The sequence below is a fragment of the Lepisma saccharinum genome, chromosome 13 (assembly GCF_977018435.1).
Source record: "Lepisma saccharinum chromosome 13, izLepSacc3.1, whole genome shotgun sequence".
Taxonomy (NCBI): domain Eukaryota; kingdom Metazoa; phylum Arthropoda; class Insecta; order Zygentoma; family Lepismatidae; genus Lepisma; species Lepisma saccharinum.
The window spans coordinates 4059446-4074443 of NC_139241.1; the positions used below are offsets into that span (position 1 = coordinate 4059446).

The 14998-nt window shown below is 36.0% G+C and overlaps 1 protein-coding gene across 1 annotated transcript; it reads right to left on the reverse strand.

Moving 5' to 3' along the window:
• Window positions 1–2119: 2119 nt before the first annotated feature.
• On the reverse strand, window positions 2120–14844 carry LOC145996858 (cytochrome b-c1 complex subunit 8-like). The gene is made up of 3 exons (XM_083133392.1): window positions 14689–14844; window positions 5324–5484; window positions 2120–2441 (listed from the first exon to the last, which is right to left on the reverse strand). The coding sequence occupies exons 2-3, from the start codon at window positions 5475–5477 to the stop codon at window positions 2347–2349; spliced, it is 249 nt and encodes an 82-aa protein (XP_082989518.1). The 5' UTR covers window positions 5478–5484; window positions 14689–14844; the 3' UTR covers window positions 2120–2346.
• Between the last annotated feature and the right edge of the window lie 154 nt (window positions 14845–14998).

Below are 14998 nucleotides of genomic sequence, written 5' to 3' on the forward strand. Positions count from 1 at the left end.
GCTTGAAAATCATTGCAAAAACATGCTCTTTCCCTACAATTTTTTTCCTTCCTTTTAACAAAAATTTTACATTTTTTGGACATTGTCTAAAATTCCAGGATCAATCCGTACCAAATGGTCACTCGACCATTTTTAAAATTTTTCATTTGTTTAGCATTATAACCCCCTGTACAGTGGGATCCATGAGTATTACCGTGCAAATTGTCCATGACTATTTTCATTAATTTCTCTCTTACATCGTGTGTGTTTTTAAGCACTGGATTTTTATGTATGCTGGCGCAGAAGTTGTCAACAGCTTGTTTCAAGCTTTATTTTAATTCTTCAAGCTCTTATTGGGTCAAATAAAGTGCACGAATATGGTGATGGACAATTTGCACGGTAATACTCATGGATCCCACTTTACAAGGGTAGTTCAAAACAGGCATTATTTTTTTAAAACTACACTTTGTTTGAAAATGGTAGCAATTTTTGTTTCATGACTTGCAACATTTTTGGCCTATGGAGACAGTTGTGATAATTATGACAACTCAGCTAAGAAGAAATATAGATATCTGGGGTAAAAAACATTGTTGTCAGTACATTTCAGGCTACATTTTATGTTCCGTATCTTTTTTCACCACATCTAATGCAAATGGCTGAAATTTAGGGTCAAAACTGACTGATATTCACGTTTGAAGAGAAATCAATGTATGGGATATATATTTTTAATAGGCAAGCAATGAAATATCAGAGCTGTTTTATTTTCTTAGAAGAAAGATGTACATCCAAAGTTTCAGCAGAAAATATTTGACACACAGCCTTGCACACCTTTTTCATTGATAATAGCTACTAAAGGGCTTACTATGCCATTTGTATGTTGCAATTAATTAATACGTACAATAATTGTAACTAATAACGTACATTTGCCTGCTTTTGCCAAACTTATCCCTGATGTAACTTTGTTATCCATGTAATAACAATCTAATTTTTTACAGGTACCTCTTTATCCTGTAAATAACAAATTTTATTAGGTTCCCTACCAGATATTGGTTTGATTTCAGTGTTAAGTCCACTTAATGCATGGAAGGCTAATCGAGACTGGACCTACAGTTTATTGAAGTGGGATCTGGACCAGTATGTGACTCCACTGGGACACCTTTATTACAAAACGACGACGTAACCACTACGCCATCGGGATGACCCTTCCAACCAGACATATAATTTGGGCCCAAATTTTGACAAAATGAGCATTTTCAAATAGCTTTAACTCAACGCGGAAACCAGTAACAGAGGTCAAATATTTTCTGCTAAACCTTTGGATGCATAAATTTCCTCTAAATATATATATATATATATATATATATATATATATATATATATATATATATCCTATACATTGATTTCTCTTCAAAATTGAGTATCAGTCAGTTTTGACTAAATTTGCATTAGATGTGCTGAAGAAAGATACGGAACAAAAAATGTAGCCTGAAATGTAATGACGACAATGTTTTTTACCCAGATTTTTATATTTCTTCTTAGCTGAGTTATCATAATTATCGCAACTGTCTCCATAGGGCAAAAATGTTGCAAGTCATTAAACAAAAATGGCCACCATTTTGAAACAATGTCTAGTTTTAGAAAAATAATGCCTGTTTTGAACAACCCTTGTATGTGGTTACGATGACAAACAAACAAAAAATTTTAAAAATGGTCGAGCAACCAGTATTGGACCATTTGGTATGGATTGACCTGAAATTTTAGGCAATGTCCAAAAAAGGAATAAAAAAACTTTTTTTTTGTAGGGAAAGAGCATGTCTTTGCAATGATTTTCAACATCAAAAGCTTTTGGTTCCATCATACCCACATGATGAAAATTCAGATTTTCATAACCATTTTATAGTGGGTGTTTAGGGACTTTTGACTCACCCTGTACACAATAAATAAGAATTGTTGCTGTAAACCATTGGTGTATAGTTCACCAAATGAGGCAAGAGAAAGATTAAGCGTTACCAGAGTTTCAGCTAAAATATGAGGCATGCAAGGAAAGTAAAGAAACGACTTAGGGAAAATACGTAAAATTTGTGCATGTTGTTATCTTTATCCAGCAATAAATTTGCCAATATCTACAATATCAAAAATTCACAAGCACAATTTTAAGTAAGTAGTTATTTCAAGAAAAATTCAAATCCAACACAACCCAGTTTCATTTGCAACATACAACAATTGAGCATTCACTCTCTCAACTTCTAGTTTTCGGTAGGAAGAAAAAAAAGGAACTAGTTCTTCTCACTACAATAATTTTTAATATACAACACATTTACAATCTGAGATGATGATGATATTTGCACTAATATGATTCATTCTAATTTACTCATCGTTCTCAAAATCTGCTGGATTTTTTCTCTTGAGCTGCTCATGTTCCTTTTCCACTTGATCATAGACGAGATAAGCTCCGATGAGTGCTATGATAAAGAAACAAAAAAAAAAAAAAATTAACAATGCATGTAGGAATATACTCATGTTCAGATAAAGTGCCATATTCTTCAACTGCCCAACCCTAAAAAATGTGTCACTTTAGGTTAACAGGTGGGTACAAACAGAATCTTCACAAAAGCCAGTTTTTTGCAACTCCAATTATGTACTATTTTATAACTGTAATTGTGTACTAATTGCGCCCTATTTCATATCAGCTTGTACTCATGTGATCAGGTGGATGACAATAAATAAATCAATCTCATTTTTCCGTGATATCTCTTTTCTACATTTGCATTTTTCTCACTGGACCATTCTACACCTTGTCAAGCAATTTTAAAATTAATTTCTAGCTTCATCATTTTTAACCCTTTCTGGACGAGACTTTAAATACTGACTTTTCCCCAGGAGACATTTTTGCAGTTTTTCAGAAAATCATACAAAATATTATATGTTGTTAACTGTGTTATTATTTAACATTTTCTTTCTGAAATCTAAATACATCCTCTTTATACATATACCGTACATTTCTGAATTCAAGTGGAGGTTTTTTACCGAAATTTCATGCCCAGAAGTATGGGGTCATCTTGCTTTCGCAGCATATTATGTGAAGATTTTATTTTTTTACTAAACAGAACCACAAGCTTCCATTAAGCTCTCACACTACCCTCTGCCATGCATACTGCTTTAGCCTTGTATGTTCGCATCCGCTTTGAGCATTGTTGCACGATAGCCCATAGTGAGTGTTGTGGTAAACATTTTTTTATCAATTGTTGTGAGATGATGTAGATTCCACTTTTAAACTTGGTAGTAAAGTGTGATATACCGTACTATACGAAGGTGGTACGTTACGCTAAAGGATATATCTGACTTTATTTTTTGTGTACCGGTACTTTTGTCTCCTTCAGTTATTTGTAATAAGGTAACCATTTCTAAGTTTTGAAAATAGTTTTCCTGTAATCCCTTGTTGAGAAATGCAGGGGGGGGGAGTCGTCTTGGTTTCGGAGTCGTCTTGCAATCAGAGATAAACGGTACATAGTACGTTATATTTTGTAAAAATTTTCTTATATTTGTGAAACAAATTTTGGAAAGGAAAAAAAATAACTGTATAAAAGTTACTGAAAATATATTTTCATTAGGTAATCTAGAATGAAATAATTAAAATAACCCTAAAATTTCTATTAGAATCAAAATTGTCACTAACTGCAAAATCCAAACTGGAATCCTTGTTAAACATTTCCACAATTTGCTTTAATAATTTAATGCTATTCTCAAGAATATATAAAAAAAAAGTGCAACATGATTTGACATAAATACAAGTAAAATTCAGCAACTAAGAAAATATAACATCTAGTGGTTGGAATTTGAGAGAGGCGGTGGCAACAGTGTGATAATAGCCCGTCAATCATTCACAATCATGTGTTATAATGAACAACAGGCTGTGTCTGTCGTATTGGACAGAAATTGTACAATGGGCTACTCCCGTCACTCATCCAGAAAGGGTTAAAATAATTTTATCCTTCAAGTGTTCCAAAATTGCACAAACTTTTTTGAGGGCTGTATTTAGCTCTGGTGGCCATTTAGAGTTAACCCTGCATTAGGCACATAATTTTCTGTAACATGCTTAGGCATGAGGGTGGTATCCAACCCTTTAAAGTATGAAATGCACCGAGAACTATACTGAGTTGTGTGCTGATCGTTGTCTTTTTTTCTAAGCTCAGTTGCATTTTTCTACTACACTTCTAAGTGACATAATACAGTATGATTCAGAAAGCTGGACTCAAATTTCGTATGGCTATATATCATGAACTATACATCGTATGTAATTTGTTTGTTCAGAAAACAAAATAATTTTTAACACAAAACAACAGGAAGTGTTTTGTAAAACAAAAGTAGCGGCGCTGCGATTGGGTGCCAAAACTGGGGGGAAAGAACAATTTACTTTCTATTGTTGGACAATGCATTATGAGGCCATTGCGGAGTTTGAGTTTTAAGTCCACTTTATGCACAGTAAGGTTAATCGGGACTGGACCTACAGTTTAAAGTGGGATCCAAAAAACTTGTGCCTCCAACAGGTATCCAACCTGGGACCCCTTGATTACAACCCAATGACATTACCACTACTCCATCGAGGAAGCCATACTGCAGGAGAAAAATCATAAAAAAATGGGGGGGGGATTCCTCCCCAAGTCTCCTTCTAATCGCCACCACTGTTTGTAAAGCAAGAGCATTTTTTCCGAATTCTCTATTTGAATGGCAGGATTTAAAAATGTAAAGGAGAAATACCATGAAGCAATCCCCATTGTCTCCAAAGCTGCTGTTTTTACTATTTTTCCAGTATAAACCATCAGTAAACTTATGCCTTTGCTTACTTACATTTTTCTATCCACAATTACATTTATGTATTATATGTAAGTTGTGTTGTCCTGCTCTTTAACATGTCTTTCTCCTCTTAAAGCAAGCGCAATGTGTGCTTTAGAATGCTGGAAATACCAGACACTCGGAGAAGTTTCATCCTGATGACGTCACAGAAACCCTGCTGGGGTTGTAAACATGGGGGCTGAAAAAAGACAGTGTTATGACCAGACTTTCAAGAGCGGGGGAAACTAGCGGTCGACGGACCTTGCTATGTACTATTGTATTATTTACATTTGTTGCAGAATATAAAATTAATTCTATGCAGAAAATACTACATGAAAGAAGACAGCAGGCAAATACTGGTGTTTTATTTCAGTTAATTTTGTTCAACGGAATTCTGCTTAAAAAAAAAAAAATTACATTTTTCAGTATTGACTTGTTCAGAAAATTCTACACTTAAGAGGCTAAAGAGGAAGAGGGGGTGAATGCATACAAGAAAACACAAATCACTTACGAGGTGCAAAGCGGAAAACTGAAGACGTGAACCTCCTGAATGTATTCGGAAGGCCTTTGGACAACCAGCCAGCAAATGCTCTCTGCTCAAAAGGTGATAACTTGTAGGTGATAATCCCCCGCATGTAATATAACTGGCCAAAATGCTTACCCATCTTGAAGCTGTAAAAGAATCAATTTATAAAAGGTGAGAAACTCTACTGTATCATGTTAAATATATTTTCTTAAGTTTAATATATGTACGCAAACACTAGCGGACACATTTTTTGTTTTTCAGAAGGGGGCTGGATATTACATGGCCTTCTAGGGGGTCGTTTTATGCTAAAAAATATTTCATAATTACCTTCTGAACATGACTGCCAGAATAGAAAAAAATCCCTGGGGTACCAATATTTTTATTCGAGAATATAATAAAAAACGTTGAAAGCAACATGTTTCTTGGTGATAAGATGAAAAATTGTTATTTTTAATTATGTTATGTGCGCGAGTCATATCCAACTCATGCGGCATTAGAATCAATTTTTACTCTGCATGCTGTGCATGTTTAATTTGGCTCACAGCATATTTATTGTCTTTCGAACATTGAGTCTTTTGTTATTTGTAACATGACTCTGCCGTATACTGTTGTATCAATATCATTCACGGAACTGGATCCACGCTTCTTAAATTGTTTGTATTAATTGTAATAACAGCATCACTAAATAAGATTTTCACAAACCATCTGCAGAATTTTGTCCATGTAGGAAGTGAGGAACTTCCAAAAGTGCATTTGTACTTATTTCTAGCTCTCTACTTTTTAGGAGTTTAATGCTCCTTATAAAATTATGAGCGCAATGCAAGTACAATTGCCTAGGTTAGCTACTGTCAAGAGTTGACTGCTCTTGCTTGCTCCAGCAGCATCCCAAACATGATAGTCAAGGGTTTTTCTGCCGCTCGCTGAGGAAGATCGGCGGTCATCCTACAGGCAGATGGGTGAGTAATGGAAGGGGGGAGGTTGCGAAGATCAGCGACAGTCGAGGAACCACCAAGGGTTTCCTCAATCAGCGATGCCAACCTCAGAAAAATGATACTAAACCAAGCACAGTTTGATCTTCGTTGGCACTTAGCATTAGGCACTGTTTTTGGCATAATAGTAAAATCTAGCGTTATTTGCAAAAGCCAGGCCCTGAGAGAGGGAAATCGAATTCAAAGGAATATGTTTTCAGGAAATAAAAATAAAATATGTCCAAATCCAATTTCTGCTTCATCAGCGGACCTTCTTCAAACGAAAGAGAGTATCCGACACAGCGGCAAGCTTCTTTACAATCATGCCACGATCCATCCTCTTATATTTTCTTTATCCTGCCAATTTAGTACATCAGGAGATTTTATGATAGGAAATCGGTAGAAAGTTGGGACTAAACAATTTTCTCAAACCTTTTTTTACCAAGGAAACAAGGAGATAGTTGGCTTCTGTGCTTTCAGTCAGCCTTGAAATTTTGGCTTAGGTGTTTTCACGAAAATCTTTAAAGTTGCCAAATTTAGCTCTTCTCTTCTCACAAATATTCAAGTTTGCAATTTAAGTGTCGTAAAATAACTGTAAAAGTAATTGTTGAAACGTTAATTCTGCTTAAAAAAGTAACTTTGTTACAGTTACAATTCCTCAAAAAACAGTAAAAACTGAGTTACTTGTAACTAGTTACTTCCAAACACTGGAAAGATTATTTAATACTTTGTGTAGAGTGCAGATGCAGTTGTAGTAACAATGACTATGGATGTGCTGATAGGGTGGGGCATGCTAGGTGTTCATCAAAAAAGAATTGTCAAGGATTTGAGTGCATATTATGGAGTGATTATAAATCGATTTGTCCAACAATTAAAATTGTAGTAGTTTTGGAGCGAATGTAGAATATAGAGAATATCTCCAATTTCGTTAATAGGCTATTTGGTACACTAACTAAATTTGGCCTTCTAATCATGAATCTGTTGTTAAAATGCAGGGGTCACGTCTGAAAATCGTGAAAAAAGCTGATGTAACTTGAGAATTTTTTTTAAAAAAGCTGTATCACATTGTTTTACGAACAAAATTTTAACTAAGCTTGCCTAACCTAACCTTACCGGAAATGGTTCGTGGGGCTACCCGTTCATAATGTACCGATCAGAAGGCCAAAATTAGTTAATCTACATTCAACATACTTTCTTACCCTAACCTTATCGAAAAAAGTTTCGTGGGGATATCAGTTAAATATTTTCCCAATGAGCACATATTGTAACAAAATATAAGTTTTGTAGCACTAGCTTCCTCACTGCGCAAGATGCCATTTTTCTAGAACGCTCTAACACAATTGCCAAACCTACCTCTAATCAAAGTCCGCATTCCTCATGCTCTTTTACCTCGCCATTCTTACTGTCATCATCTTCCTCGAAGGAACTGTGTAACAATGCTGTAGACAGCCCAACGAATGCTGAACGTCACTTGTTCATATCATCAAACATGGTTGTTATGTTTATGTATGGAGAATGATTGTGGTAATGAAGAATGTAATTTTGCAACATATATAGATGTAAGTCTACAATTTTTACACGTGACCCCCAAATCTCAACTCCAGATATGTTACCAGGACTGCATATTTAGTGAAAATAAGAAGTAGTAAAGGAATTGGAGACTTCTCTATGTTGTACATTCTCTTGCTGGAAATTAAATGTTTGTTCACATGTTAAAATACAGCAAATTTAAATTTTAAAAATATGTTAATGTATCACATTATAACTTTATATTATTGTGATTCTGGACTAAATTTTACTGAACACATTATTTAAGGGTTATATTAAAAACAGTTTTTCTTTAAATATTTAGACTTTTTTGCTGTTTGCCCCATCCCCTTCTTCACTGGAAAAAAGTTTCAGTACGTCCGTCTTTCGGAGGTATTTTTAGTTCAAAATCTAGACCAACACTAAAAATGCCACGGTTCACAGTTTTCTCAAACTAAAATACCGATGTTTACTCTATAAATGTGGCCTAACTGTTTTCATTAAAACTAAATGCACACAACCATCACTGGAATCTAAATTCTTTAGTTTTGCAGTCCCACTTCTTCTATGAATACGAAGCCAACATAAAATTCGGTATGAATTAAGAATACAGAGAATGTCTCCCATTTCTTTCCTACTTCCTATACTCACTAAATATGCAGTCCTGGTAACGTATCTGTAGTTAAGATTTGGGGGTCACGTGAAAAAATTGTAGACTTACGTCTATATGTGTTGCAAAATTACGTTCTTCGTTACCGCAATCATTCTCCATACATAAACATAACCATGTTTGATGATATGAACAAGTGACATTCAGCATTCGTTGCACTGTCTACAGCATTGCCACACTGTTCCTTCGTTACTTGCACAGCATTAGTTGTTGCTTCGTTACTTGAAGATCATTAATCGTTGAAGCATGGCAATGCAGACTTTGATGAGAGGTAGGTTTGGCAACAGTGTTCGAGTGTTATAGAAAAATGGCATTTTGTGCAGTGAGGAAGCTAGTGCTACAAAACTTATATTTTGTGACATGTGCTCATTGGGAAATGGCTAGACTCTACGTCCTTATTGCCTTTTTGTGGTAACCGATGGGCAGTGATTAGAACATTACATTTTATAAGTACCTTCGCTACAACTACAGCTACTCTTCCAAAATGTAGCTTCGCTACAGCTACATTTACCAGAAAGTAGCTCGCTACGCTATTCCTGTTCGCTACTCGCTACTTCACTACTTTTGCGCTACTTCTGTTATTAAAAACTTAAAAACAACCATATGGCTATTCAAAAGAAGCCCTAGTATGATAGTTGTACGTACTGAAAAATTGATTCTGTTATTTATTACCATGATTCCCTTCATTCTATAATTTTCATAGCAGTGTTACTTCAGTTTCATATTTTTACTAAAGTGTTTGAGAATAAAGTACCTTTGTAAGTGGCATATCAATTCAAGAAACTAGGTCTTACAAGTATCCATGTTGTTTCTTATTGTCATATCAAAAATATTTATGTGACAGACTTATTTTTAAAATTAATTGGAAGAATATCACATGTATCGAAATCAACTATAACGTGTTGTGCAAAATGGGAATAAGATAAAAATGTGATATTTATCAATTTAATCTTCTTAACTTAAACAGAATGATATTTTGGGGATGGTGGATATTTGCTCGAACCTTGAGGATAGCTAAGGGATGCTTCTAATGGTATAAATTAGAAACAGGCGGAGCAATGCTTTACGTAAGTTTTTATGTTGGAAATGCTTCCCCAAAGACATAGTGGAAATTGTAATTGTAACATTGTATTCAAAGGGACCAGGTTCGATACCTGGCGGAGGGCACACGGTGGTTCGTATCAGTCTCGATCAGCTGATCTGTGCATAAAGTGGACTCAAAACAAAACCTAGGAAAGACGACTAGTTGGGAGAATCGGATTCTCCTGCTCCTTCATTCCCCACTCTGCTCATCATTCATCATTCTTCCTCATTCTCACAATTAGCCAAAAGTGGCAGAAAATGGCCATAGATTAGAGCATAACTAAATAAACAATGCATCCTCATTGCCATGATTAGAAAAAGTTACAGAAAAGGGACGCAAACGTAGGAAAAAACATACATTTGAAAACTGTGCATTTTAGCAAAAGAAAATTGTCATTTCTGCAGGAAAGTCAATAACTCGTACGTTCTTTTACAATATGATAAAATATATTGAGGAAACTGATGTGCAAACTCGAGTGTTCTAAACATATTGTCATTTAAAAATTTGCGAACACACATTATGATGAAAATAATTGTAATTCCAGAAACATTATCGTTCTTGTAACAACAATTCCTTGCCGGTGTGATCCTATACACTGACAATGATCAATGCTGTTAACGTACTGAACCATTGATTGCTCGTTTTTGCACCGTAAGTTGTGTTTTACAAAGTAATTATCAATATTTTGCTGTCTGTTATGCCATCAATATCCACAGGATTTGTTCCAGGGGTGGCGGAAACTGCTGCATTTCTTCCTGGTGGTGTAGCAAATGAGGCATGATTCTCCACAAAATAGTGATGCAGATAAAAGAAACAGCTGTTAGCCAGAACATATTCATATATGCCAGTTAGTTATCTGGATTTTAGAATTATTCACTTGCTAATGAAATAAATTACACAGATATTTATAATCTAGATTATCTGTATTTCCATGTAATGGACTTTGTCTTTTTGAATCTCTTGCAAAAGTAAGCAATATTGTTGTTTATTTTTGACGCCGTTGCCACTTTCCAAATTTACCTCAAAATGCTGAGAAAAATGTAGCTGTAGCGAAATTTTCGCTACAAATACAGGAATTTTGTAGCTTCGCTACAGCTACAACTACAATTTAAAATATGTAGTGCCGCTTACAGCTAACGCTACAAATTTTGTAGCTAGTTACAGTAGCGTGCTACTTCCCACCACTGCCGATGGGAGTTAACAACACTGCAGGATCGTCTTTGTGTCCACGTTGTGAATGTGTGTGCTTTGCTCATTTGCGTTCTGCGTGGTGATTGCATGAAGAAGAACAGGTTCCAAAAACTTGTAATGTAAAATATGTTTATCCCCAGTAATAATTTAGTGCATCATTCAAAACCGTGCTTGCAGACAGCCGGCATCTCTTCAGGAAAGTACCTTTTTCTTTTTACACTTTCTGTTCACGGGTAGCCCCACGAACCATTCAAGGGGACGAGGTATGCCTACGAGGTTAGGTTAGGCCTGTAAGGTTAGGTTCCATTAGCACTCATTTCACCCCTAAATAAAATGCTTCATCATCGAAAAATTTCCTCAGTATGTTCGATTACGCATATCCGGACACCATAGGTTTTTATCGATTTCCTCCTCCAGGTAATTTTTCCTCGCTTTGGGATTTACGTTGTTGAATTCCTTATACAATAAGCTTTCCAACAATATATGACACGTATTCCTTAGGAAAAGGACGTAAAGTGGAGTCTTACCAAAGATTTAACTGATATTGACACCAAACTATTCTGGTAAAGTTAGGGTAAGAAAGTATCTTGATTTTCGTTAATGTTTGGTAGATTAACTAAGTTTGGCCTTCTGATCAGTACATTATGAATGGGTAGCCACATGAACCATGCACGTAGCCCCACGTACCATTTCCGATAAAATTAGGTTAGGTTAGCTAAGTTGAAATTTTGGTAAATAATGCTCGGACACCTTTCACTCATTTATTTCCTTAATTTTACCACTGGTACTTACCTATTTTACCTTGCGGAACATTCTTTAAGGTGAAGATATGCCTTCTTCCATAAAATACTGTCAACTTTTCATATTACGATTGATTATTTGTCTTACTTGTTCCGATTCCAGGTACTACTTTACTATACCAGAGACACCTATCAATGATTTATTTTGCAATTTTTTACATTGCTAACGTACTATTCTGCATTGCGGAACATTTATTTAGGTGAAATAATGAATTTCTAACTAAAATAATGGGTAACAGTTTCATGCATCGGAGACACATTTAAATCTGATATTTTGTCTTTCTCGTGGTTTGTACTTACCAATTATGTATTGCGGAACATAGTGGAAGGTGTCAATATGCTTTTTGCACGAAAACAAACACTTTTTCTGCTAAAATAAACCATTTTCCTTAATGCTACGGAAAGCACGTCACGGTGCGATATCGCTTGCTTTGCGAATTGTAACGCTTCTTTTGTTTTCGAATATCAATGTTTCCAACTCTATTGTGCATGAAAGTTGTAAAAAACCGGGGATCAAAAACCATGCACGGGTAGCCCCACAAACCATTGACGCTAGCCCCAAAAACCATCCACGGATAGCCCCACAAACCATTCACGTTAGCCCCAAAAACCATTGACGTTAGCCCCAAAAACCATCCACGGGTAGCCCCACGAACCATTCACACAAGGTTAGGTTAGGCCTGTTAGGTTAGGTTCCATTAGCACCCATTTCACCCCTAAATTCATCGAAAAACCATTTTCCTTTCTCGACAAAAAACCGCGCGTTTCTCGAAGAAAAAAAATCACGTTTCTCGAAAAAAATCACGCGTTTGGAAACCCTGATTCCACTAGCGAGATCGCGTGACTTCCGACGCTAGAGCCATCTGCAGGTACATCTTGGAAACAACGGCATGATGTTGTCGATTTTCACAAAATGCGCAATATTATTACATGAAAAGTGATTATTTATTGTTCTGCTGCATTGTAGGATGAAGTTTTAGGAAGAATATATATCGACGGAGGTTGTAAACCTTGGAGAAACTCATTTCCGTAAGTAGTTTCTTGTGTAAAATTGAAGAAATGTGTCTCCGATGCATGAAACTGTTACCAAATAATGTCTTACTGTTGTTCCTTATTTCCCACAAACCATCCACGGGTAGCCCCCAAAACCATTGACATTAGCCCAAAAATTCACGATAGCCCCACGAACCATCACGGGGACGAGGTATGCCTACTAGGTTAGGTTAGGTTCCATTAGCACTCCTTTCATTCAATTTAGCATATACGGACAATACGGAGCGTATTGTGCTCCCATGCAGAAAGCAAATGGCGGCAGCAGCAATAGCACGTCGGAAATAGATTTTCGTACAAAACCACATGCATTCGCATTAAAATGGATCAAAACTACATTCCCGAACATCAACAACGCTACAGAAAATGATTTGCGTAAGTACTTTCTCCTGTAAATTTGAAGAAATCCGTCTCTGGTATAGTAAACTGTTACCCGATTCCGTAATAGACAATATGGTGTGCACTCGTAATGGATCATCGCGCGTCATGACGCGCCAGCTTGTGTTTTGTCGATTTTCAGTCCGCAAGCAATGTTTCAAACCTTCATGACGGAAAATTACCTACTATTTCAATTTTTTTTTCATGTTTACCTCCACAAAGCATGCACATTAGCCCCAAAAACCATCCACGGGTAGCCCCACAAACCATTGACGTTAGCCTCAAAAACCATCCACGGCTAGCCCCACAAACCATTCACACAAGGTTAGGTTCCATTAGCACTCATTTCACCCCTAAATTCATCGAAAAAAGAAAGCGCGGCGAAAATAGAAATTTTCGTAAAAAGAAGGCACGTTTGGAAACACTTAAGAGATCGCGTGACTTTCAACGCTCTCGCCATCTGCAAGCACACAATGGAAACAATGGCATAATGTGGCAGGCATGCCAATTTCTTACGTAAAATGTGATAAATTCTTGTTCGGCAGAATTAAACTACGAAGGTTTTACTTTCCGTGAAAGAAAATACCTCCAAGAACGTCCAGAATGCTAAAGAAACTCATTTCAGTAAGTACTTTCTCCTGTAAATTTGAAGAAATCCGTCCGGGCTATATCGCACATTTACCGAAATTTTGTTCGTAAAACAATGCAATACAGCTTTTAAAAAAATTATTCTGAACTTAGATCGGTTTTTTTCTCTATTTGCAGACGTGGTAACACTTTACTATACCTGAGACAGATTTCTTCAAATTTACAGGAGAAAGTACTTATGCAAATCATTTTCTGTAGCATTGTTGATGTTCGGGAATGTAATTTTGATTCATTTTAATGCGAATGCATGTGGTTTTGTACGAAAATCTATTTCCGATGCGCTATTGCTGCTGCCGCCATTTGCTTCCTGCATGAGAGCACAATACGCTCTCGTATTGTCCGTATATGCTAAATTGAAGGAAAGGAGTGCTAATGGAACCAAACCTAACAGGCCTAACCTAACCTAGTAGGCATACCTTGTCCCCGTGATGGTTTGTGGGGCTATCGTGAATTTTTGGGCTAACGTCAATGGTTTTTCTGGCTCAAGGAACGATCAACGGTAAGCTATCGCCATGTTGTGTGTGGAAATAAATAAGAAGAGTAAATACTCGTAAATGTAAGAAATATACATTACTTTCCTAACAAATTCAATTATTTCACCTAAATAAGTGTTCCGGAATGCAGAATAGTACGTTACCAATGTAAAAAAGTGCGAAAGAAATGATTCCCAGGTGTCTCAGGTATAGTAAAGTAGTACCGCAGACGTGACTCCCACATTTTAACAACACATTCGTGTTTAGAAGGCCAAATTTAGTTAGTAGGACCAAAAATTAAAATATTCTTAATTCGCTCCAAAAAATCTTGTTATACCTATCTTTTAGATTTAATTTCTGGTGTGACTTTAAATATGCAGATGGAACTTCGAAAAATGTATCCAAAAAATGTCTTCTGCATCTTAATGTTGGGATGAGATTCAAGAAAAAAAGGATAAGGAATGCTCAAACTAGTCATAAATCGTTAGTGGCCAAACCTAAACGAATAATTTCAAAGAATGGATTCAATTATTAGAACTAAAAATATTTATATTTGCTTACAATCAAGAAATATTATTTCCTTGCCTGAATATCCAATTCTAGCTCGCCAGCTGCAAGAACATCACAGATAACTGTTCTATATGACATTCGATGACTACGCTGCACGTTTCATGGTTCCCTGTAAATAAAATCCTTTTGAAAGATTAGAAAATAATGGTAAATAAGTATAAATTCCAAACTAAAAGAAAGTATCTCCATTTCAATAGCTTAGACTACTTGCTGTTTGTGTAAAATTTACTATTTGAGAGTGCAATGCCATCTTTCGCTGTCTGGGAACTATTTGCAATACAGTTAACATGTGTAGTAGCAA